Below are 25836 nucleotides of genomic sequence, written 5' to 3'. Positions count from 1 at the left end.
AATTGGAAAGCCAGGGAGAGCGAGAGTGCGTGGGCTTCTAGGGAGGCCCATTTCGCGTTCAGGGCTCGGGCCCTAGACAACGGAGCACTATATTGAGGGAGGTAGGAAATTTATGGCTGTTATCAACACACTCGCCTGGCCAGCGAGAACCAACAACAAATATCGGGCAATGCAAACTAACCGAAACTAGGTCAAATACCACCAGCCCGTTTGGAATGCTTCATCCGGAAAATGTGTTGGGAAAATCGGATAGTTATTTTGTAATTGCTTTTGGGCACGAGAAAAACCTTGAGGCGATTTGGGCCGTAAATTATTTATCCTTTCAGCAAGCAATTTTTTGCTTGCATTTATATTTTGAAATAACCATTCAAATAAAGTACATACTTTATCTGGGTTAAGGTTCAAAGATATTTTTAAATTGCGTAATTCGTCAAATTCTTTAGGATATAGTCCCATTTTAAAATAATTGCAATTCCTGCTTTTATTTGTACGCTTTTAAATGAAAATATATTTTTTTTATATATATTTTAAATTCAATATTTTCTTAAGAGTTAAAGAAATATTTGGAAATAATTATTAACAGTAAAATGCAAAAACTTTTTTGTGAAAAAATAAATGTACATTTTATTATTCCTGTTGGAGAATTTTTTGTTTTTTATTTGACAATTTATTGGTACACTTTAGCATGTAGTGAATTTTTGAGGTGAGGTGAAACATTAGTTGGTCATGTTTTGGGGATGATACGGCAAATTTGATTCCGCTTGGGAAATCCGACTGGCCGTAAGGCTTTTCCTGGAGTGGCGCAGAGGCGCAGTGGCGGATGGAATCGGGTCGAGGTGATTAACACGAGACTTGTTCTCGTTCGGTTCCTAACTGCCAATGGGAGCACTTGTCTGTTCCGATCCGTTCAGCCGTTTGATGGCTATCTTGGCCACACCCTTGGTGCACTCCTTGGATCCGCCCATGAGGACGAGGAAGAGTCCGTTGTGCGCCACCGAGTTCCACAGCCGGTCGATGGTTTTGTCCAGTTTGGCCACATTCCGCTCCGCGCTGTCCAACACAAAGTCCTGCTCCGGCACGCGAAGATTTGCAATGGTTAGGGCATTTTCGAGCGCAATTTCAGAAACCTTGCGCACGGCTTCCTTGGACGTGGACACTTCGTGAACGCGAACCGCCAGGCTGTGATCCTTGGGAACTGCCTCTCCTGCCTTCAGAATAACATCCTTGAGCCGGGGCTGCAAATCTCCGACCGTGACGATGGCCGTCCGCTTATCCCGCTTGGCCACATGGGCAAATAGGTTATTGCTGATGGTATCGCCGCTGGAGGCGTTCGCCAGCTCTTGCAATCGCTTTTGCTGCGTGAGGATCTCGTCGCCGAACTCAATGCTGTTGGCCAGCTTCATCTTGACCAGCTTCAGCGTGGCTCGCGAATCCTCAATGGAGTCGTGGCCTTCGTCGTTCTCCTGGATCGTCTCTTTCAGGAAGGTCGCGGCCAGGTGCTTAAGCTTGCTCTTGCGCCGTCGCACGCCGGAGATGTTAAAGCACACACTGGTGTCGATCACATACGGATGCATCATACGCATCGGCGTTCAGATCCGAGTTCAACGACTGCCCTACCAGGATGGCATCCGGGGGCAGCAGGTCAGAAACTTCCTGCTGCACTTCATCCAACTTTTTAGTCACCTTCCTCATGATTTCCTCAGTGATGCCCGAGAACTGGGTCAGATAGTTGGTGATTCTGTTGTCGGGCAACACTAGCGTCTCGTACACCGTCTTATACTCTTCGTTGACAATGGAAATTCGGGTCAGCTCGTTGAACCCCGCCGCCGTCTGACACATCTCACAATCCACTCCGAACATGGGACTGCGATTGGTCACCGGCTCATAAGAATTCTTGGTGAACTTGAACTCCCGGAAGCGACTGTGCAAGTCGCCCTGCATGGGAATTGGATATCCCTCGTCAACCATTTGCAGGGCGGATAGCAGGAGCTTGGTGCGCGGGAACTTGTCGTCCGCGTGCAGGTCGTTCGCCACCGGTGGCTTACTCGCGATGGGAAAAATGGTCTTGACGAACAGAGTGGGATCCTTGTTTCAGCTCCACAGCTGACTCCAGAGAGCCGTGCTCTTCGATTAGCTTGCGGGCCTGCACATTTGTGAGTGGAATCTGTAAAAACCAGGCACATGTTTAGCTTCGATCACATTTGGACACCCTAACCGGAGTCTTACCTTGGCTATCTCGTCGATGATCTGACCCTCGTCCTGCGGTGGAAGAAGCATCTCCAGCTTGGTGCTGAATATCCTGTTTGTGGCCTCAAACTGGCTCTCGTTGGAGAGGTAGTGATAGAGGGACAGTCCCTCCAGGATGACCACCACGCTGTGCGACAGGCTGAGCCACTTCTCCACGCTGCACCACCGATCCGGCCGGCAGGGGCTCTTCTGGCCAATGAGGGCCGTCATTAGCAGGTTCTGGATGTCGGTTAGAAAGATGGGCGTGCGTGCGTCTTGGGGCGTCTCCAGGGAGGCGCGCTGGCCCATCTCACGCAGTCGAAGGCCGGGAACGTCCTCGATCTGGCGTTTGCGGCGCCTTAGCTCCGCCGAGAGCTGTTTGTACTGGTCCTCCGACAGGGAGCCTATCTCCTGGGGCAGGCTATCGCCCCCCGCCTCGTGGTTGCGACTCCTCTTTGCAGCCGGCTCTGTGCTTTCTGCTGCTGGGACCTGGGGTGCTCCGGATTCCACCTCCTGTTCGGGATTACTGCGGCGGTTCCGTGCCTTCCGCTTGCTGCCCACCGTGGTGAAGCCGTCGTCACCGTTCTCCACCTTCGTTGGGGTCTTCTCCTCCACCTCAGCTTCAGCTGCATCCCGTTTTTTGGACAACTCCGCCTCGTGCAAGCGATCGCGGTCGTTCAGCTCCATCAGATTGGCCAGCGCCGCCAACTTCTTTTTCTTCTTCTCGTTACGCTCGTGCTGCTTGGCAGACAGCTGTTCTTTCATCCTGGTGCGCTTTCCGTTCAAGCTGCAGTCGAGATTTTGGTTTAATTAATAAAAAGTCAAATTTTCAGCAGGTTTCGTTTTTGTCAACACGAAGGTCTTCAGCATGTGCACATGTGAAAAAAAAGGGACTAGCGCGTTTTTGGCAAATGCTGGTATTTTATATACCAACGGCAAGGCATTGCAAGAAATTAGCTGACTGCTACAAAACGATATTTTCAATATACAGTGGAACCTATCAAAGGAAAAATACCCATTTAGTGAAGTAACAAAACAATGGGCGCTTACAAAATCGAACAATGTCCAACGCAGAAATAGTGAACAATTATGGATTTTTCGATTTAATGGTAAATTAAGAGTAGGTTTAAAGCTTTAAAATACCTATTAAGTAATCAAATATAACCATGGGCGTTTACTAAACCGAACAAAGGCCAAAGCAGAAATGGTGAACAATTATGACTTTTTTTTCGATTTAATGGTAAATTGAAAGTAGGTTTAAAGCTGAGAAATTTGGAATTTTGCAGTCTTGGAAGACAACAGCAAAAATGTTCCCACATTCAGTACATTTATGGATAATCATTGAAAATAAGTCAAATTATAAATAAATCAATGTTATTAAAAGTTATTCCGGTTGAAATAATTGAAATATCAGATATTGTAATATTAATTTCATAATGTTAAATAATAAGTCTTCGTACATTTTCTACTGTAAAGCAAAGTGTGACCTTAATTGATATTCAACAACAAGCTGGCTGCTGAGAAACACTTTTATGTTAGTAAGAAAGAGATGGCAACAGTGTAGTTCACCGTTAGGATGCCGCGTGCTTTTGGAATTATTTAGAGTCGCCAAATTTTACAAGCTCCATTTACTATTTGATTTAAGCAAAACAATTGATTGAATTAATCACGTCAAAATGTATGCAGCTGTTAAGCCACTATCAAAGTATCTGCAGTTCAAGTCAGTACACATTTACGATGCCATTTTCACGCTGCATTCGAAATGCACGGTGGCGCTGCTTTTGGCCTGCACTTTTCTGCTTTCCTCGAAGCAATATTTCGGCGATCCTATCCAGTGCGTGAAACAGAAGGATGTGGACATCGCCATGGACTACATTCACTCCTATTGCTGGATCTACGGGGCCTATATGCAGGACAATGTCACTTTGGCGCCTTCCCGGCGCGTTAACGCCTTATTAGAGTGCCGACCGGGTAAGTTTCAAGATTCGCTTCAAAGACTTTTTTTATAAAGCTGGGAGTCCCTATTTCAGATGTTGTGGGTCGCCAGGTGGCCCCGGAGAACCGCCGCTATATTCGCTACTACCAATGGGTGGTACTGGTATTGCTCCTCGAGTCCTTTGTGTTCTATTTGCCCGCTTTCCTCTGGAAGATTTGGGAGGGCGGTCGTCTTAAGCACCTGTGCGACGATTTCCACAAGATAGCTGTTTGCAAGGACAAGAGCAAGACCCATCTTCGCGTGCTGGTCAACTATTTCACCAGCGACTACAAGGAGACCCATTTTCGCTACTTCGCCAGCTACGTCTTCTGCGAGATACTAAATATAAGCATAAGCGTAAGTTACCCACCCTATCCTTCATGTTCCTGAGCTGAAAGAAACATTCTTTAATCAGAAATAATGTGGCTATCTTAACACCTTTATGAATGTGCGAATTATAGTTACTAGACATTAAAAAATGCTCGGTTTTTGAGACGGACCATGCTAAAATCCGCTGTCAATGTACAACTATAAATTAGGCATAATTCTTTGTTTTTAAAGGATATAGCAAATACCCGGACGTGTGGTCGTTTAAAACTTCAGCATAGCTTTTAATTTTCTCAACACTTCCGTCATAGAGACACAAACAACCTCTCCATGCTAGAGTTTAGCATGCACCTGCAAAGGTTTATCTTAAACTTATACTTATAACGATTTTTTTAAATATTAATGTTAGCTTTCCCTAATAATCCTAGTCTCAATCATTGCTAACGATAGATTTTTCCTTCGCTCTACAGATCGTAAACATGCTACTCTTGGATATTTTTTTTGGCGGCTTTTGGACGCGCTATTGGGCTGCATTACTGGCCTTATTTAATGGCGACTTTGACCGATGGAACAGCATCACCATGCAGGTCTTCCCCAAGTGTTCCAAGTGCGAAGTGTTCATTGGCGGCTCCGGCGGTTCGGACAGCAGCTACGACTTTCTCTGTCTGCTTCCCCTAAATATGCTGAACGAAAAGATATTTGCCTTTCTGTGGATATGGTTCGTTTTCGTGGCTGGACTGGTTACCCTAAAGTTCCTTTACCGCCTGGCCACCGTTTTGCATCCTGGTATGCGGAATCAGTTGATGCGGGCTAAGACTCGTTTCATGCCCATGGCACACTTGCAGTTGGCCCTGCGCAACTGCAGCTTTGGAGATTGGTTCGTGCTGATGCGCGTAGGCAATAACATCAGCCCGGAAATATTCCGTAAATTGCTGGAGGAGCTGTACGAAGCACAGTCTTTGATGAAGAAAATCCCGCCAGGAGCGGATGAAATCTAAAAACTCAACATTGACACTTCATTTAACCTCAAGTTGCTGAAGTAAGTTTTTTTTCTTTTTCGAATCTCATACCTAGTAGAAAGCTAAGAAGACACTCGTATTACACCTCATCGATATGTACATATATCGAAAAACATAACCCTTAAATTTAGCATTTTGAGTTGCTCAGCTCATATGGATATTACTTTAATTTCAAATTTTTCATCAACATATTGTAATTTTCTCCAATGAGAAGTTTTACCTTTGAGGAATAAATGTTGTGTTAAATTTCAATTGATTCAGTTCGTTAGTTTAAATTACTACGTTTTTTTTTTGAATTGTTAAATGCATTCCATAACTGAATTTGGCGCATTTTGTAACTATAAAACATTACCACTCTTTTCAATCATAAGCTGGAAAATAAAAAGTTTAAACAATTTTGGTAATTTATGCTCAAGACAATTAGTCATGATACTGATAAAAAGTATATATAAAATATATATATATATAACTAAATGTTTAAGTTATGAGATATTTATATTAATATAGTTTAACAATTTACGAGATGATTGAACATTTCCAGAACATAATCTTTAGTAATCTGAATATTTATCTGATAGGATCCTACATTACCCAAGTAATATATTACCCGACATACCTTTGCGATCTAGCAATGCTGCGCAGGGCTTGTCTTGTTCGGGTCCACATCATTTCGGTTATCTTGAGTGTGAGGGTAAAGGATAAAGGACCGCTTTGCACATCCGTTGCAGAGCCTGTGTTTAGTCGGTCTGGTAAACCGTTGGTCCGTTTGATGGCTATTGGAGTTGCTTGCGCATCAATTTTAATGACTGAGTACTGGGAGTTCAAAAGAAAACAATATTATACCTTGGTTTATGTTTTTTTTTCTTAGATTTCACTTACAATACATATGTCTGATGGTAAAATTTTGATAAACGATTTTTTCACAATTTTCTAATTGGTATGCATGTGTTTTTACTGTTTTACTGCCGTTTGAATTAATTTTTTTAAGATTTTTGTGGTATTGACGTATGTGGTCCTAGCCTCTTACTGTGTGGGCCCTTAAAATCTCAAACAAAAATATTTGTATTTTGAGTGCTCTATACGAAATTTGTAAAAAAGTGATTTGGAAAAGGGTGAATGACAATTAACAGTTAAGTCTGTGTTTGCTGAGGTCGAACCGATCTAAAAGTGCCAACATGCTGTGGTTACACTTCTGCATAGTTGGCTGGGTGGGTGGATGATGGTTCGTTGCTCTGCAAATTTATTCCCCTTCAACTTGCACTTTTCGTCGGCCATTTCAGCTGACCGCCGCAGTTGCCGGGCAAATTTTCATTAACCAAAAAACGTTAAAGTTCGAAACGTAGTCGAAAAGTGCAGCATTGGCTGATGGAAGTGGGTCGTTCGCCCGCTGATCCACTTTCCGGAAGCCTTCATAAGCGGCGCGTTCGGCCACCGCCGGCCTCAGTTGCCGTTCGCCGGGCGGTTCGCGCGGAAGTCGTCGTCGTGGACTCGTCGATATCAAATTCGGTCGTTGCTAGTTGCTTTTTGTTGAGTTTTTGTTTGAGTGAATTGCTGTAATTCGATGCTCCTTGTTGGCCAGCCAATTTAACAAAGTGCTAAACATATAAATAAAAACAAAAAGAAAAAGAAAGAGAAAATATATGTTCTCAGCAATTTTAAGAAATAAAAGTTAATGTCACAGCTTAATTTAAAAATGGTTAAGCTTAAATAATAACCAAAAAGTACAAAAAAAAACTGTGAAATATGAATTACAACATGGATGGTATGTGTACATCTCTAAAATATAAGAAAAGCCTATATATATTAAGTCATGATCAAGACTTTTGAGTGTTGTGACAACATTAATATAGTCATCGTATTGTTAAAAATCAGAGCACTGGATGATACTCATCTGGAATGCAATATGAACTATAATAAATTATCTGCAGTCCAAAATGACTTAACCCTCATTAATAATTAACACTAAACATTATTCATAAATCATTATTAGCTGCTTTTCCGTACGCGTTGGCATAGGAAGAGATTAAAATGTAAGAACACAAGTTTTTTGTTTAACCCAATTGCAATTTTCACCCACGTCTGTTAACATGGTAAGCAAGAAAGTGAATTCCATAAAATGGTTGTAAGTTACAAATTATTTTGAGCTTTAATCAGCATTTTTATTAAAATGATTGCGAAAGCGCTGATCAGGCCAGAAAGTGCTGACCAAAATAAACCAACAAAAGAGGCCAAAAAAGGTTTGATTATGTGCATATGTTGAAAATAAAAGTATGTAAATTGGAATTGTAAGAGAACTGCAAAAACAGACAACTTAACCATTTAATAATTAGACAATTGGGTGATTATTTAATCAAACGTCATAGGCTCTGAATAGGGATTTTTTTTCAATAAAATAATTTGAAATGAAATTCTTTAGAGATAGAGGCCTCCCGGCTACTGCGACATCCCCGAAGATGGTGGAGCATTGGTTTTAACAAACGAATTTTGGCCATATCGGTTGTGGTGATCATCGTCCTGCTTTTTTCCCTGATTTATCATGGTCTTGTGGTCGAAAGAATGGGTAAGTGTGGGGAATAAGTTCTCATATAAAGGATATAAGTATTGACAACACTCTTTACAGATCGCGTTCAGCAGATTTCCGCTTTGAATGCCATGCACCAACAACTTTCCAACCAGCCCTTTGAAGAGGATCAATCTGCTTTGATTATGAGTCCTCAAACCTTGCATTTCAAGCTGCTTGATGATGAGATCAATAACGAAATGGATAAAAGCAAAACTAGAAGGAAGCACCTGAAACGTATGCTGGTGAAATTCCGATTGCAAAAGAGACATCGTACTCGTCGGGAGTTGCCCAGTTTGGATTTGCTAGATCCGGTTCAAATGGAGGCCAATCTACAGCATCTGTACTCCAAGCTGAGGAGCAAAAGAGCGAGGGAAGCTCTTAGCCAACTGGAGCACGAGTTTGTGCGATGCAAGAAACAGACCCCTCACGACTGCATGTCCGCTTTCTTGCGCATGTACAAAATGGCCAAGGAAGTGACCGAGAAAATGGAGAAGATGAAGGCCATCATGCGCGACCAGCAACCAAAGTTGGAGTCAAGCAGCCTGGAGTCTTATGAACAGCAGGGTACATTTTCTTCAGGAGATCTAACCCAAGAGGCAACAATAGCAACAACTACATTAGTGGCAAATGGCACTGAAAAGCCAATGCGAACCAAGATTAAACCTTCCAGGATCAGCTGGATCATCGATGGGCACGATCATGATGTGAGCGGAGTCTACACAGATGATGCACCCAAAAAAACTACCGCCAAGGACCTAGTATACACCACTCAAGTAGTCGACAATACAAGGACAGGAGCAGATGAAACCACCACATGAAAAGTTAAGGTGCGGAGACCACAACAGAGAGAGTTAGCTGGATTCTAGATCACTTTGATAAGCCAAAGAAATTGTGCACACGACTGAGGGGCCTGGCTATCAAACATTCAGAAATGCAAGCACCCGAGCGGTATCTAAAAAATCTACTCCGATTTCGGAAACGGAAACCACGAATAGTAATATTATTGCCACTACAGAAGAGTATTTCGAATGGAATATAACCACAGATGCATCACTCGAAACCAGCACCAGCACCGCTCAGCGAAAACTGTCATTCGATTGGATTATCGATGGCGAGGAAAAGGAGGAGCCGCAAGAAAAGTCTAGCGACACCAAGACAACCACTGCGACCCGTCGGCACCACCGACACAACCACTGCGACCGTCAGGACCACCGAAACCACCAGTGCTACCACAGAGCAGCCGAAACTACACTTCGATTGGATAATTGACGGTCGTGATGTAGTGGAGCCGCAGGTTAGTTCGAACACCACCGTGCCAGACAGCACCACCGAAGCTTCGGGTACCACCACTGGGCAACGAAAGCTTCAGTTCGATTGGATTATAGATGGCGAGGAAGTGGTAGAGCCGCAGGAAAACGACACATCCACCACCACCGCAACAACAGTGACAATCATGACAACTGTGGCCAGCGATGTGCTGCAGAACTTCACATGCGCATCCCACCAAACCCAAGCCGGTGAAGATCAGCTGGATTATCGATGGCGAGGAGGCCAGCAGAGAGATGAGTAGCACCTCTACTAGCCAACCAAAGTTGCCAACCAGGGAGGCGATCAGCGAGTCGGAAAACCCACGATCATTGCATCCGCTGGATAACCCCAGCAGCATCGAAAACATGCTGGAAAGTTTTGAGCGACACGAAGAGGAAAAGCCCATTCTCAGGGTGCTGGGTGGAAATGAATCCTCTAGGGAAACCACCACGGATCTCTACGAACGACAGGTCTGGCTGAAAAAGTTTGAGGAGCAGGCTGTTCCAAATCAGAACGAGCTTATAGATACTTTTGGAACCGTTTTGGATGCCAAGGCGCTGGACAAAATGGGTCCAAAGATCAATCCGCTCAATGGTCACAATTGGAATGGTGAGATTAATTAAACTTTAATTTAATTTTAATCAATGGGATACCCTTATTTTCCAGCTGCCGATGCCCAGATCCTCAGCCTTTGCGAGCGGGTGGCCCTTAAGATGCGCAACAAGGTGGCTCCCATGGCAGATGGTGAGACCAAGGAGAAGGGCGAAACCTTTACGGCCTCGCCCAGTGTGCAGTTCACAAGTCGAGCTCCCGGCGGATTTCCCGTGTCCGGGGAAACGATGAAGGCCTCGGCCCAGTTCATGTTCAACCCGAACTTCGGGATGCCCAGCATACCCGTGTGCTTCTACATGACACCAGCCAACTTCCGTATGCCCATGTGGTCGAACTCGCCCTCATTTATGGGCATGCCGGGTGCCCACTTTGGCGGATCCTCGAACCCTGGCGGTGGCATATTCTTTGTGCCGCAACAATTCGGGCCGAGCTGGCAACTTTTTTCGGCGGAAGTGGTGGATCTGGAGCCGGTGGTCAGGGTGCGAATATCTTCTCGAAGAACGCCTCCCCCCAGAAGCCGTCCAATGGTCAGCAGGTCTACTGCAGCTACATGCAGAATCAGGCGGCTCAGGGAGGAGGACAAGCGCAGACCTCCAACCAACAGCAGCAGGCTGGTCAGACGAGCTTCTCCAATGCAAACTTCAAGATGAGGCATGCCAATCAGTCGAATCCTGCCCATCAGCAGGGTCAGGTCATCTACGCCAGCTACGCAGGATTGCCGCAGCAACCAATCATCGAGCGTTCCCGGTGCCCGGACCCGGATCAGTTGCCCTGCTTTGGCCAAGGCGAGTGCATCGCCGCTGCGAGGTGGTGCGACAACGTGGTGGATTGCTCGGATGGCAGCGATGAGTCCGCCTGCACCTGCGCGGATCGCGTGGATGAAGAGCGCCTCTGCGATGGCTATGCTGATTGCCCAATGGGCGAGGATGAGCTGGGCTGCTTTGGCTGCGAGCCGCTGGCCTACTCCTGTTATGAAAGTCCAGAGGAGTTCGCCAGACACAATCGCTCCACGATTTCCATGTGCTACAATCGGCTGGAGCGCTGTGACGGATTCATGAACTGTCTAAATGGACGCGATGAGCAGCAGTGCAGCATGTTGGTCACCGATGTGGCGGATCACATGGTAGTCAATGCATATTTTTTAAAGTGTAATCTTTTGTGATTTTCTCAAAACCTTTCCAGTCCCACGCTGCATCTGCTTCGGAAGGTTTTCTGTACCACAACCATCGCGGCGATTGGCATCCTGTGTGCAACAATGGCGAAAAGTGGGCGGTTTCAGCCTGTGGGCTGGATGACAAGGATCTGCCATCTTCGCTGAATGTCAGCTTCTGGGCCCTGACCTTACCCGGTCCGTTTATTGAGCCCTCCCTCCACGCAGGCGTCCACTTTGCACAGGCCTGTCATGGACGCAATGGACACGACTCCCTGGTGGATCACGTGGCCTATGTAAAGTGCCCACCGATGCAGTGTGGCCTGCCCCACAAAAGCACCAAAGCGGAGCACTCAAAAAGAGTGAAAAGAGCAGTAGAAGCGCAGTCAAAGGACATCGTTGGCGATGGACGCATTGTGGGTGGAAGCTAACCCCAGTGCCCTTCAGTGGCCATTTGTGGTGGCTATCTACCGAGATGGCAAGTTTCATTGCGGAGGAACCATCTACTCTGATCGTTGGGTGAGTTTATAGATTCTTATTGAATATCAGTATTCTATGTATTATATGTTTTGTATTCTTTTCACAGATCATCAGCGCTGCCCACTGTGTCATCAACTTTGGAAAGTACTACTACGAGGTGCGTGCAGGACTCCTTCGTCGCACCAGCTACTCACCCGCCACCCAAATTCATCCAGTGTCCCATGTAGTGGTTCACCAAGCCTACGAAAGGCGGAGTATGCGCAACGATCTTTCTCTGCTGCGCCTGGCCAATCCGCTGCAGTTCAACCGCTGGGTGAAGCCCATCTGTCTGCCCGACAAGGGAAGGACCACGCTGGGAGAGGATTGGATCTGGGGACCTGAGGAGAACACTTTATGCACGGTGGTTGGATGGGGAGCCATTAGAGAGAAGGGTCCCAGCAGTAAGTACTAAAAGCTAGTTTCTTTCACTGCGCCTAAAAAACTCTCTGCAAGAGTGTACAAATAAATATACATAAATTTCATATATTTTCCAGGTGATCCCATGCGTCAGGTTACAGTGCCCATTCGCAAACGATGCGTTGAGCCAGAGGACCAGGCTTCGGAGGACATTTGCGCCGGCGATCCGAACGGAGGTCGTGATGCCTGCCAGGGTGATTCGGGTGGTCCGCTCTTTTGTCGCAGCGTCTCTCGGCCAGAGGAATTCTATCTGGCCGGGGTGGTGAGCCACGGCAACGGATGTGCTCGTCCTCAGGAGTTCGGAGTCTACACCAGGGTCACTCTCTACCTGGACTGGCTGGAAATGGCGGTTACGCCGCGTCTGTTGCCCACTCGTCAGCCACTGCAACTCTGTCCGGGATTCATCTGCGTATGGGGCGGCAAACGATGCATAGCTAAACGCCAGAGGTGCGACCGCAATGTTGATTGCCTGGGTGGCGAGGATGAGGTGGGATGTGCCTACAACTTCATACCAGACATGGTTGGTGGCGTACGGCAGAATGTCAGCAGCACAACCGAGAGTGATTATCATCCAGTGAAGGAGCACGAAGAGGAGCTAGCAGAGAGTAAACTGCGGGAGGTTATTCCCATCGATTTGATGGTTAAACAAGATGAGGAAGAGGGCTGGGAGAGCACCACTTCCTTAGAGGAAAATGAAAGCACTCCATGGCAAACGGATTTATCTTTAACTGAGGAAATTACGTCAACTACTTTTAGTGGTATATCGACAGAGGGGGAGGCCACTGTTCAAAGTTCTACCAGCATTGATTCCACAACAAACCCTTCCACTATTTTATCATCCACAAATGCACAACCAACCTTTGCACCTATAACAATCGCCTCATCAACAATTGCATCTACCACAATTGAGTCTACAATGGAAACAACATCAACAACTTTACCGAGTACGTTAATTCAAACAACAACAATGCCCACATCAACCGAGGATTTAGGGAAACTAGTCGATTTGGTAACTCAGTTTATAGAGAGTACAACTCTTGGGACCACCAAGGATATAGAGACGACTACTTCCCCTCTGACCACAACACAAACTCCCAGCACAGTTACTACGGAGGGAGTGAAGGAAACTACAGCCACAGAAACAACAAACACAATTAGCAGCACTGCCAGCTTGACCACTACTCCTCTAACCACTATAACTACTGAAAAACCTTTAGAAACCAGCACAACCCATTTAGCACCAACTACCACCACACATTATGTTACGACAAAGAGTAGCAGCACTCATTCTCCAAAGGATCAAGTGCAAATTCCCAATAAATTCGTCTGCAAAATGTAAGTAGACTTAGGATAAATAGTATTGTTCGAAGTGTTTGTAATGTAACTTATTTCTATCTTGTCTCTAGAATGGCTCAAATTGTGGATAGTATGATGCGTTGTGATCGTAAAGCGGACTGTGAAGATGGCACTGATGAAGTGGACTGCACATGCAGGGATTATTTGAAGGGAAGTCTGAAGGAGCTCGTTTGCGACGGCAAGGCAGATTGCGAGGACCTTACGGATGAGCAGGATTGCGGTACCAACTCGGGCATTTCAATTAACCTTTAAATATTTGATGTATTTAAATTAATTTTAGGGGATTGTCAACCTAACCAATTCCGTTGTCCGCTGTCCAAGACTTGCCTGCCCCTAAACAAACGATGCGATAATCAAGTGGATTGCAAGTTCAAGGAAGATGAAAAAGATTGCTGTGAGTATACATAAAGCAGCTCAAGAATATTATATTTATAAACCTAATCCTTTAGTTGCTCTGACCAATGGACACGATGTTCACTTCGATGTGCACCAGCAGCCCAAGTTCAGCAGTGCCGGAATCTTCTCCAGAAATGCCCATGGCGTGTGGCGGGTTGTCTGTGCCCATGAGACGGGCTATCATGAGCACCAGGTCAACACGGCGGATGCAGTGTGCGCCTTACTTGGTTTTAAGGGAGCACACTACTTCAACAGTTCGGAATTTGTGAGTCAGCAGCAAATGCAACCCATCACGCCAGAGCTAAAAGCTGGCAAGACCAGCATGGTGGCTCAACTTCGTTCCATGGTCGGTGACAATATCCAGTTGACAGATAACGAGGTCATAATCCCCGAGCTTGGTCTGCCATCCGCCTCCAGACCCGAGAAGGATCGCATGTTGCCCCGCAAGTGCCTGGGCATTTACGTGGAGTGCAATCCACTGTCGAACAAAACCACACCCCTGAAGACCTTCAGTGCTGGGCAGGCTGTAAGACAAAAGCCTAAGGAGCAGGTGCCAGTACTCCTGCCAACCATTGAGACCCACAACAGGCCAAATGTGCACTTCAAGCCGCAGATTGCGGCTGTGGTGGTGAACAAAAAGGACGAGATCCTGGATCGTTTAGATAATCTCATCAAGAGTAAGAAGAACAAGACCATACTGGTGAATGAGCAGCTCCACGAAGCCATCGAGGAGTTGCACTGGCCCTGGCTGGCGGATGTCTATTCGAACGGTGATCTCTGGTGCCCGGGAGTGCTGATTGACAAGCATTGGGTGCTGGTCCACGAGAGCTGTCTTTTTGGCATTGGTTTGGACAGTCACTACGTGAGCGTCCTGCTGGGTGGTGGCAAAACCAAGAGATCGGCCCACAAGAGCAATCACGAACAGATCCGGCGGGTGAACTGTTTTGAGGCGGTTCCAAAGTCCGATGTGCTGCTGCTGCATCTCGAGCACCCTGTTCGATTCACCCACCATGTGCTGCCCACTTTTTTGCCTGACAGGTGAGCTTATCTCATTAGTTTAAGAATTATATATATATATTATACTTACTAATATTCGTTCTATAACTATAGCCATAGTTCAAAGTCAATTAATAAAGACAATATTCTTGCAGCTCCCATCACAACCAAAGCGCTGCGCGGGACTGCATCAGTGTGCTTCATGACGATGCCACGGGTCGCATAAAAACGGTGGCCATCACCCGCATTGACAGCGACGCGAACTGCAAGTCCTGCTACAAGCTGCAGGAAAAGCAGCCACCAGCCAATCTGATGCGCCTGCTGAATGTGAGCGCCGAGGACATGGCTTCCATTTCAGAGGAGGTGGAACTCATTAACGGCGTGGCCCCCACAGAGCTGCCGGCCATTACCAAATTCACCAGCTGCAATCAGTTTGGCCTGAAAAATATCAGCGATTCGCATCACAATCCCAGCGATCAGGGGGTGCTGGTCTGCCGTGATTCGCACACGGGCTGGTTCCCAACGGCCATGTTTAACTACAACAACTCCGATTGCCAGAGTTTTAGGCGGCCATTTTCCATCAGGACTCTCGAACTGGCATACAAGTCGCTGCAGGCTATTATAGGTGAGTTCGTAGCATAGTCAGAGCTTGCCAAAATCTAACTTAAATCACCCGAATAGACAAGCCCAGCTGTACTGCACTGCAGCCAGCCCCGGCATGCAGCACACATCGTTGCCCGCTTGGCGCTTGCTTGCCGCAGACAGCCATCTGCAATGAACGATCCGATTGTCACGATGGCAGCGATGAAGATGAAACCAAATGCCGCCAGCAGAAGCAGCGATGTGCTCCCGGCGAGATGAAATGTCGCACCAGCTTCAAATGTGTTCCGAAGAATAAGTTCTGTGACCACGTGCCCGACTGCGAGGACATGACGGATGAGCCAACCATCTGCAGTTGTTTCACCTATTTGCAGTGAGTTGTGGTTTAAATGCAAAGAGGTTTTGCGGCACACGAAAATTCTGTATTCTGTATTTTAAAGAGCCACAGATCCCTCAAAGATATGTGATGGCAAGCGAAACTGTTGGGACAAAAGCGACGAGAGTTCGGTGCTGTGCAATTGCACTGCAGATCATTTTCAATGCAGTTCGTAAGTAATTTACAAATACTAATTAATCATAGCCTGTGTCAAGCTGAGTGCTACATTTGAAACAGCTCTCCTGAAGATTGCATTCCCCGTGACTTTGTATGCGACAAAGAGAAAGATTGCCCCAATGGCGAGGATGAGCGATATTGTTTTGGCATAGAGCATCCACTGGATCAGCAGAAAAAGGATTTCTGGGCCAACAGCCAGCACACGTGAGTATACTAGACTAACGTTTTGCAAATAATATTAAACTATACCTCCTTGTCTTAGGCAACCAGAGGTGGCTCCTCAGTATGGTCAGGTCATTGAGCAGACCTATGGCATCTGGCACACGAAATGCTTCCCCAAGAGTAAACCCCCACAAATGGATGAAGTGCGCGAGATATGCAAAAAGCTGGGCTACAATCCGTACCGGCAGCCCAGCTATCGGTTGATTGACGATGAGGAGAACAAACCCGTGCACACCTACGAGTTGGCGGATCGACAGGGACGCAGTTTTAGTAATGAGTCGCTGGTGGGCAAGTACCGAGACTCCACCAAGGCGCTGATTATCAGCAAATTCTCACCGCTGCAACTCAACGAGCCGTCTGACGCTCTTCCTAAAGTCCAGCAGACCAATTGCCGAATTGGTCAGATGGAATGCCACCGATTCCAACATGTGCTACAGGCTGGAGATCAGATGTGCCTAATAAGTGACGAAATGTACTTGGTAAGCGGTCCGGTCCCTCCGTTCTCTCGTGAATGTCCTTTTGTGCGTTTTAGTAGCAAATAAATGCGGGAGCTTTTCTCATTTTTTTATTTATAACTTGGTTTTATTTTAATTTCATATTACTTTTTATCAGTTTGCGTTCGCATATGTTGATTTTGGTTTTTAAGCATGGGATTTTGGGTAGTTTCGTAATATTAATTTAACAAACGAGTTTTTCGGTTTTATAAATGTAAAAAATCGCCTTTTTGTTATGTAAAAATTTAAACAATGTAATTGGTTAAAGCACTTAATTAATGTTGGGCTTCCTTTAAATTCGTTAAAAAGACATAGGTTATCGTGTTATTAGTATTAGTGGTTTTTGAAAGAAGGTACTTGAGAATTATAAGTATTTGCACCTTTCGAGAGCAATTAAGCAAAATTTTGGAAATAAGTTAATCTCTCCGGCGCATCGTTGGTAATATAATAATATACGTATAAACTGTAGGGGCTTAAAAATCGTTAACGTCAGTTTAGAGAAATGTATAAGAATAACTAGTTAAATATATCATAAGTCTTTGGCGCTGATTAGGATTAAGATTTTGGGAATACTTCTAGGAGGTAATTTATTTATAATTCATTAGATAAACGCAAACATTAGTTGGGACTTGGGTTAGGCAAAATACTTTCAAAGTTATTTGATTTAGCTTGATTAATGTTAAGGATCTCTTTGTACAATAAATCATTTCCATTTTATAATTTAAAATTGAATCACAAATGTCATCGAAGTATTATAAGTATGCAAAGGTGAATGCTTAGGCTAGAGTTAATCATTCCAAATGGCGATTAGTTAGTAAGTGTGCTATTTAATGAACCATGTGTGCGTTTATGTACCCGGTACTCGTACAAAATGGAGAAAATCTGAGATTTTCAAGAATATTTTCATATATCTAACCGTTTTTGATGCATGGCAGAATATTTCTTAACAGAGCAATGAGTACCGGATATCTAAAAGTCGGTGATATCGACTATAGTATTTAATGTTGTTAAACTTGTATATAGTGAGCGCATTGAAAAGCGATGCATGTGTGTAAATTGTTGGTAGAGAGTGGTGTCCACTGATTGGATTCTAGGATTCGGTTTATAGCACAGGCAACACAACCTTTGACGATTCTAAGTTTAAGAGTATATAGGTTCGTAGAGTTCGGAAGAAAGCGTAATAAGGTAAATTTTAGGGGTCCAACTAGTTTACTCTAACCTAAAGTTAAGCTTTTTTCTGGTATCATTTCGCGCAGGGCAAATAAATGTCAGTGGTTCTTACAAATCGTTTACGTTGTCATGAAACACAGCAGTTTATATATTTACATATCTAACATACCTACTAAATTACGCTTAGCATTTCATTAACTTTACTAACTACGACGTCTCTATGAAATGGTTTACTTTCCGTTGCTAAAATCTTAATGGAATAGTTGGTGCGTTTTTATTTACAAATTGATCCGTTCTAGTTGATTTCATAGAATATGGTATATTAAAGCTTACGAAGAGTTAGTAGATTTCACTGGATGACTTCAGATTCACTGAAAAATTGGACCACAGGCATTCAGGAAGCTGAACATCCGTGTGCTATTCATAAATGTCGTTGTAATGTGATGTATATGTGATGGTAAGTAAATGAATTGTTTATTTAGGTGGTGGCGATTTTTCGCTGTCTTGGGTCATGGTAATTTAATTTAATTTTTACAATTCCTATTCAGCTTTTCTGTTTATTTTTCTATAGGTGCAGCCGTCTAAAAGCAACGAAGCAGTTCTTTGAACCAAAATTTATAGCAGTCCACACACTTTTTGGCCTAAAAGTATGCATTATGCTCTATTGTTAAATATTGAAGGTAAGCAAGCATTATTTTGGGTATTTTTTTTTTCCTGAAAATCGCTAAAATAACTGATAAAACTCAAAAGGGAATAATAGTCAATAAATAATTCATATATTTTGCTAAAACTTGCACACACAATAATTGCCTTAGGCGTAAAACAAATCTCTCACTTGCAATAAATAACTAAAAATAAAAAGTAAAATAATATTAGGAGCTTTAAAACTGCAGGCGTCAGAATAACCTTGTGCGTTTTTACGAGTCGTCAAACTTTGGCTTAGACTAATTAAATGTAACATAAATAACTAAAACATTTTAGTTAACATAAAGAGAAAAACTAAAGTTGAATTTACACAACATGTGATGCGTACACAAAATCCTCTCAAAATCCTCTAAAACATTTCGATCACCTAAACTTTTTTAGCTAAAAGGGGGGACTTTTATTTGTTATCTACTTTTAAGTAGTTTAAATTAGTTTGAGTTTCCATTTTCCCCTGCGTCGGCACTGATTGTTACAAAGTCCTTAGGTTTATTTCTCCGTCTTCTCCTCGATTTTGGTTGGTGGCATATTTTCTTGGGTGCGTACCAAATGCGATGGTAATTGCATATTGAGTGGATCGTTGATCCTTCTGAGATTGTACTCCAACTCAGCGGACTTCCGCTTCAGATTGTTGTAGTGCTCCACGTCGAATTGGACCTTCTTGGCATTCCTGTATAGGGTCAGCGAGTACTCGCGATTCTTCACATCCTCCATCATGTACTCCTAAATAAGAAGGAATATGTTATTTGTGCATCCTTAAAGATATTATTCCCATAAACTTACCCTCTTGGTAACACAATAGTAGGCATACATTGCCATTGTTGTGCCGTAGGTAACAAAATAGGTAACCGGCTCCATGATATCCCAAGAGTATTCCCACCAAGTCAGTCGCGCCAAGATGCCAAATTGCACAGACATTAGGCCCAGACCCATCCAAGTCATGAAATTGGTGCGACGAGCTGCCTTTTTGCTAAGTTCCAGTTTTTTCTGAAAGGTGAATTTAGTTTATATATATTTATATATTTTAATTTAATAATTAAATCTCACCTCTTCTAGTGGCTCTAGTTCGTAGCGTAAGGTCTCCAGTTCTTTGGCTAGTTGATTGCTCTTCTCTAGTTGATATTCACCCACGTTGAATGCCTCATAGAGCTGCATATATTTTTCAAGTTAAATTTAAATTCAAAGAGTTATTTTTAAAGCCACCTTACCTGAGCAATAACTTTGCGCACATCACCCACTTTGTCGACTGATTCCACCGTGACCCTTTCACGTGTTGGTGGATTCACCTCCAATGTGCGGTTGTTGATTTGTATGCTGAGGTTGGACAGGGATTAGCTTGTTGGTGTCATTTTATCATTTATAGTTACTAACCTAAAGGAGTCATCTAACAAGCTGTCGATGGTGCAGGACGAAGCGATTCGCACACCATGCCTGTTGATCACGGCAGCTCGATCGATGCCTCGATCCTCAGCTTTGAGCATGGCTAACAGATCGCCCACGTTGTGCGAGATCGGTTTCAGGGCGAACTGGCAGAGTTCATTGCGACTGGGAAGTCGAATAGTCATATGTGGCATACCGTTCACATATTCCACATAGATGTCGTCTAGGGATGAATAAGAAATCAATGGAAATTAGTTTGATCATTATAATTTGTATAAAGCTAAATAGTATTCGTTCTAAATAATTAATACAAAAATGACTTGTATAAATATTTAGGCAAATATGTTTCTTATATTTGCTATTGTCCATAATTATTTAAGATTAAATTTCATATTTTTTCATATGGTTATGTTTGTTGACTGACAAACTTTACCTTCACTACCAATACAATGTTTGTTCAGAGAAATAATAAATAAATAATAGGGTTTAGAAATAAAAGAATAAATGTTTGCCTTGTGAAATTTATTTAAAAAATGTAATAATAACCGCATGCCATTTCGGGCTAACTAGATGAAAGCTATCAGGGAGTTGTCTGACATTTCTGGCTACAAATTTACGATACATATCTAAAAAAAAAAAAAACTCCCTTCACTTCCCCAAACAGTTTCTCCAGTCGGATGTGTGCCAAACCGAACTGCAGTTTTCCTCGGTTGCAATTAGCCAAAAGCCACTCAAGGTTATTCGCCAGCCTGGCTCAATTCAAATGCAGTTAGGCGTTCGAATTGCTTGCTGAGGCATGACTTCTTCGACGCCCCTCTTGAAAAAAAGGCGCAACAAAGCCAGGCAGCAGGCAGTTTAGGCTTGGGAATAGATGACATAGTGGATTTTGACAAACATTTCAATTAGCGGCATCTAATCGCATTCCAGTTGGAGCATCGCTTCGCGAAGATGATAGTCATCTTCCAGCTGTGCGGCCAACGAAAAGTTTTCACTTTGTCGCATGTAGGATTTATGCAGCCATGAAGTAGCACAAACATATATTTATCTGTATCGCTGCCACTCATGCAAGCAGCCACCGAATGCAACCACACGCCAATGCAACAACCAACACAGCACCACCAACTTCTAATAAAGATTTTCTTCTCATAGATACACGGAGAAAAATGACTTGGAATGTACTTTATATTATGTTTGAAAATGTCTTTTAATTTTTTAAGATTATATATAGAATCTTTGTTTCATTTTTACAAAGAATTTATTAAAATTTGTTTAGTTAAATTCCCGTTTCAAATTTTTTGTATATTAACTTAAAAACAAAAAATGTTTGAGTACAAGAAATAGTAATATAATAATTTTTAACATTCCAAGTAGTATAACAATTATAGTTAAATAAAAGCATGGAAGCACAATACAAATTGTTAATCAAAAATATTTTTTGTATGATATTGTTAAAATTTATTTCATTTAGAAAGCTCTAAACACGTTTTAGAGTTAAGAAATAAATAATCTAGATTTTATGGGAGATTTAAAATTCCTCTTAAAAATTCCAATATCCTAAAATAGTTTTCTCTCTGTGTATTAGTTTAAATCACCTTTACCAACTGGGCTTGATTGTGAGTGTTAGCTGGGTCTGTTCAACCCATTAGCAATTGTAGTCGGCGCCAAATGTGGGTAACTAGTGTTGTTACTGTTGCTGTTGGCTTGGCTTGGCTAACCGTCGAAGCTGAAGAAGCCGTCGCTCATTGCTCGCTGGCTTCTACGATGATTATTTTCATGGACTTTGATTTTTTGGGATTTTAAACATTTAATGTTTTCTTTTTCTTCGCTGCTTCTTCGCCTCCTCCGTAGGCTTCTTCTGCTTTTATTGATAGTTTCAGATTTTTGTTTTAATTTTCAGTTAACTTTCAGATTTTCGCGCTAGCAGACGTGTGTGTCTTTCTCTCTCGACGTTTGAGTGACGGATAATTTCTGTGTACGTGGCAAGGAAAAGAGCAATCAATGCTGGTTATAACATAATAATCGCAATTAAGTGAGAAATTGAAAATGAATCCAGTGTTGTGGCCGAAATGGATTTATTGGACTGTTATCGTGTGGACAGCATTTGTTGAAAGAGCCATTCTCCGTGTGATACATGAAGGGGACAGATATCGTTCGAAAAAGTTTAATTAACAAGCTATGACAGCCACAGTACATAAAATAAAGTTTGTGCTGTTGTGACAGCTTTAGTTGGCCAGCAAAAAAGGAAAACCATAGAACTACCTTCTATATGTGTTTATATAGCCACAAGTTCTGAGCAAAACACGAACAACCGCAGACAGCAAACGTGCTAACATTGATAATGTCATGTCAGGTGTTCGCCCACGGCTCCGTTTTGATAGGCCGCAACTTTGCTTCATCAAAACTTAATAGCCAGTTTCCGCATCCCTGCCAAAACAAGGCTAACAAGTGTCAGACAATTCGCACAAAAACCCTGGCAGAGTGTGTATAGTGTATGAGTGAAAACACTTGGCTGGCAAACCAAATGATGCCAGAGTGTAGAACTGAGAACCCTTGGCGGGTTTTGCCGGAAATGCAAGCGGCAATCAGCCCACAAATTTATAACAGTCGTCTCTTTCATGTGCGCTACTTCATTTTAGAACGATGGAAATGCACAGGGGAAAATAAATAAGGCATTTCATTAATGAAATCATTGTTGGAAGAAAGCCTTTTAGGGAGAAACCTTTAGTTTTAGTCATTTAAATTTTTGTTAATTTATCTTTTTAAAGCTATTATCCAAGAGCACTTTTAAAACGAATCCTTTATAAAATTAGTTTTTAATTAGTTATCACTTAGCAAAAATAAGTCTTTAATCAACAACAATAATTTGCAAATTTTAAGTTTAAATTTTATTAAATGCAAGGAATTTCAATGATGTTTACTGATGGCTTAAACAACTTAATCGGACATTCAATTAAATAGGCAAATAAATATCTAATTATTAAATATTTAATACAATTTGGTTTAATACAAAAGATATTGAGTTTGTATATGTTTTGGGGTCAATAATTCTTAATAGTTGTGAGAAACAACAATTTGCAATAAAATGCTAAACATAAATTTTTAAATCAAACACTTGTTTCTTTAATTAGAAAAGAAATTTTATTTTGCCGCCATATTGCTTGTAACTAAGTGTTATTTGAATTATTAATGAAAGTGTAAATTTCTAATAATGAAATACAGATGGGTCTGCTAAAGTCCAAGGAATTAAAACTCAGCACTTAAGTTAAGTTTTCTGGATAAGGCTTTTAGCTAAAATTATATTTTTCTAGTTCACATCGCAATCACGAAAAATTCCTTTTTGGCTTTCGTGTTTTCCATGTGTGAGAGGAAAACTTGCGAACTGAGTGTAGGCTGCTTTTCCGTGTCTGTGTATGTGCATTGCATGATTACATGGCGATTTCGTGCCTTCGTCCTTCCCGTACCTCATACCATATGGCAATGCCAGCAAAAATTGTCCTTTGTGCATTATTAAAAATTCCGGCAACCGCCTTGTGCTCGCATTTTTTGTGTGATTTAATTTTGCTCGTACATTTTCAACAAGATTCGCGTGCCAGGTTTTCCGCCCAGCCTTAAGCTTGTGTGTGCCTCTGCATTTAAATCAAGTTAAAAAGCCACACCCCAGGCCGACTGACAGCATTAAAAAAAGTGCATGCATAAAATATTCAGGAAAAATATACGTTTAAATTGAACGATAAAAAAAGGAAAAATCACGACCAATTTAAAGGACACAGGAAGCGCAGGGCCGAGCGATTAGCGGGTAAGTTGGGGGCGGGTTTTAGAGATGGATGGCAATGACAAAGTGAGCACTACAAGGTTTTCCGTGTTCCCGGCTCCGTTTCGTTTTTCTTACATTTTTTGCTGAATACACCAGTTCACAAAATTAAAAAAAGGCCAGTAGCAGTTGGCTATTCTGAATACAACATACGTTAAAATCTGTAACAGTTAGTTGAAACACAAAAATTGTAAAACTTTTAATTGTAATTATTTAGAGGTTTTTACTTTAAATTCAGACTATTTTATTAACTCAACAGCAGATTAATTATTACGAGAGAAAACAGAGATCTAGAATTCGACGTTTTAGGTGCAAAAAGAGGGTAAAAACATTTTCATAAGTAAAACAAATATTTTAATTACACGTAGGAACACAAAAATTGCAATCAAGCGTTCTACTTTTTAAAATGTTTCCACCCTGTTGTGGCACCTAAAACTTTTACTAGTTTTCTCTGTGTGTAATGAATTATAATAGTTCACCAATAATACCGGTTTCAATATTGACTTTTAGTCAGTTTTGTTTTTAAATTTTGTTATTTAATTTTATTTCAATTAAACATTACACCAATAAAGATAATATATTTTATTTTAAGTACCCTTAATGCTTCATAAAAGAACATGTTTTTATTATTTTTTGCTCAGCATAACCAACTGCACCTGAAAACTTGACAACATTTTACCGGCATAAACTAGTGTTTGGGGAGCTAAACTTCTTTCTCCTTTACCTACCATTTTGTAGAACAGTGTTTTTTGGGACAGAGGTCGTGTCGAAATTATTTACGATCTCCCCAATGAACACCTTCGACGACAAATTGTAACCCGTTGTAGCCAGTGTTGTTGCCCCGCAGGTGGTAGTAGATGTTGTTAGCCGTTCGACTAGGACTTGCTTTCGGCCGGTTGCACTCAGTCCGAGGGCTCTTAGCCGCGTCCTCAGCTCGGTCAAAGTGAGTCGCGTGATATCTGGTATGATAATGATTGTGTAGGCATGGGCAGAGGCGCAAAAAGTAGGTGATGAAATAAAAAAGGAGATACGAAAAAAAATTAAACAGAAATATCCATCAAAACGCACTTTTTGGCAGAGGGCTTGGCCTAGGTTTCAGGTCCTTCCCTTTTTTTTTTATTTATTTTTTTTTTTGATAATGAATCAAAAGGTAAGCAACAAAAAAGGTAGCCCAAGGAGCATTCGCACACAAAAAGCGCAGTAAAAATGATGGCACGTGCAGTTAACGCCGCAAAAAATGCACATAAAAAGGCGAGTCGAAAATGTGTTTAACAAAATAAAGAATACAGCAGGAAAAAACAGACGTTGTGAATGGCGAAAAATGTTGACGGAGAGGCTTGTGCTGTAAGGAAAAGCGGGGGAAAATAAAAATAAAAAGGAGCCTCTGGCTTGTCACAACATTTTCTTTATCGGACCAGGAAATGACACGCACACACAGAAATGAGAGGCGGTGGGATGGGGTGTGGAGTAGGCGTGGCCGTAGACCATCAAACGAAATGCAGACACATTAAATTTAATGCCATTGTCATCCACAAAATTAACACAATGAACGGCAGGCAAAGTTTGATTGCCCCGAAAAGGATGAGATAAGGTGGTTTTTGATGCCCAAAATGCCGCACAGAAACTGTCAATATTATAATAATTTTGATACAAGCAGTAACCAATTTTATTTTTAATTTTCTATATTGTGAATCTTTATTTTAACAAAAGATTATTGTACGGTTGGACAAATTCAAAACATTCGTATTGTTCAGAACTACTACTTTGTTTACCTTCGCAAAATCCCGTTTAACAAAAATTAAATGTTGTTCACTTTTTCTTAAATTATATAAATCACTTTTTCTGCATAATTTTTACTGGCACTAGCAACTAATCCGATTTCCTCTCAACTCATGGGCATCCTTTTTGCCTGATTAATGTGGCCACAGATAAACTTAATTCCGCGCCATCTAAGCGGATAAAAGCCCTTCAAACTGCTTCACATTATTTAAATTAAGCAAAAACGAATTTTCCGAAGAGGAAAACAAAACATGAAATAAA

At 42.4% G+C, this 25836-nt stretch overlaps 4 protein-coding genes across 15 annotated transcripts in view; 2 read left to right on the top strand and 2 right to left on the bottom strand.

Moving 5' to 3' along the window:
- Positions 1 to 644: 644 nt before the first annotated feature.
- On the bottom strand, positions 645 to 6634 carry LOC128258286 (uncharacterized). Its single transcript, XM_052989838.1, is given in 6 exon segments — positions 645 to 1583; positions 1585 to 2091; positions 2093 to 2164; positions 2227 to 3013; positions 6164 to 6360; positions 6427 to 6634. Coding segments are annotated over 5 exon segments (2133 nt in total). The 5' UTR covers positions 6217 to 6360; positions 6427 to 6634; the 3' UTR covers positions 645 to 869.
- On the top strand, positions 3768 to 5799 carry LOC128258287 (innexin inx4). The gene is made up of 3 exons (XM_052989839.1): positions 3768 to 4197; positions 4257 to 4558; positions 4999 to 5799. Exons 1-3 carry the CDS (start codon positions 3903 to 3905, stop codon positions 5524 to 5526), a joined length of 1125 nt encoding a protein of 374 aa, XP_052845799.1. The 5' UTR covers positions 3768 to 3902; the 3' UTR covers positions 5527 to 5799.
- A 204-nt stretch (positions 6635 to 6838) lies between the features above and the next one.
- On the top strand, positions 6839 to 16698 carry LOC128258285 (serine protease nudel). Its single transcript, XM_052989837.1, is given in 22 exon segments — positions 6839 to 7309; positions 7964 to 8107; positions 8168 to 8940; positions 8943 to 8991; positions 8994 to 9295; positions 9297 to 9602; positions 9604 to 10027; positions 10085 to 10461; positions 10464 to 11153; positions 11213 to 11608; positions 11610 to 11699; positions 11767 to 12100; positions 12194 to 13451; positions 13523 to 13692; positions 13753 to 13866; positions 13922 to 14906; positions 15020 to 15489; positions 15546 to 15837; positions 15905 to 16012; positions 16078 to 16221; positions 16280 to 16592; positions 16594 to 16698. Coding segments are annotated over 22 exon segments (7863 nt in total). The 5' UTR covers positions 6839 to 7290.
- Positions 16699 to 17073: 375 nt separating this feature from the next.
- LOC128258782 (calcium uniporter protein, mitochondrial) overlaps positions 17074 to 25836 on the bottom strand; it is a 49796-nt gene continuing 41033 nt past the window's right edge. For 11 of the 12 annotated variants that reach the window (XM_052990651.1, XM_052990654.1, XM_052990656.1 and 8 more), the window contains 5 exons: positions 19977 to 20208; positions 19814 to 19919; positions 19653 to 19754; positions 19389 to 19592; positions 17074 to 19328 (listed from right to left, as the gene is read on the bottom strand). In XM_052990651.1, coding sequence (XP_052846611.1) covers positions 19095 to 19328; positions 19389 to 19592; positions 19653 to 19754; positions 19814 to 19919; positions 19977 to 20208 — 878 coding nt within the window. In that variant the 3' untranslated portion in view covers positions 17074 to 19094. Of the gene's footprint in view, positions 19329 to 19388; positions 19593 to 19652; positions 19755 to 19813; positions 19920 to 19976; positions 20209 to 24524; positions 24756 to 25836 lie in introns of all 12 variants that reach the window. The other variant, XM_052990660.1, reaches the window with a different exon arrangement.

This window comes from Drosophila gunungcola (genome assembly GCF_025200985.1).
Source record: "Drosophila gunungcola strain Sukarami chromosome 3L unlocalized genomic scaffold, Dgunungcola_SK_2 000003F, whole genome shotgun sequence".
Classification (NCBI taxonomy): domain Eukaryota; kingdom Metazoa; phylum Arthropoda; class Insecta; order Diptera; family Drosophilidae; genus Drosophila; species Drosophila gunungcola.
Note: the sequence above shows the minus strand (reverse complement) of the source record. Positions and strands in the feature narration are given on the sequence as shown.

What these genes read in the sequence shown, in the direction of transcription:
- LOC128258287 (XM_052989839.1), top strand. Translation starts at nt 3,903, where the DNA reads ATGTATGCAGCTGTTAAGCCACTATCAAAGTATCTGCAGTTCAAGTCA. An exon ending in CTTATTAGAGTGCCGACCGG is followed by an intron (nt 4,198 to 4,256) that starts GTAAGTTTCAAG and finishes TCCCTATTTCAG; the next exon opens with ATGTTGTGGGTCGCCAGGTG. An exon ending in TACTAAATATAAGCATAAGC is followed by an intron (nt 4,559 to 4,998) that starts GTAAGTTACCCA and finishes TTCGCTCTACAG; the next exon opens with ATCGTAAACATGCTACTCTT.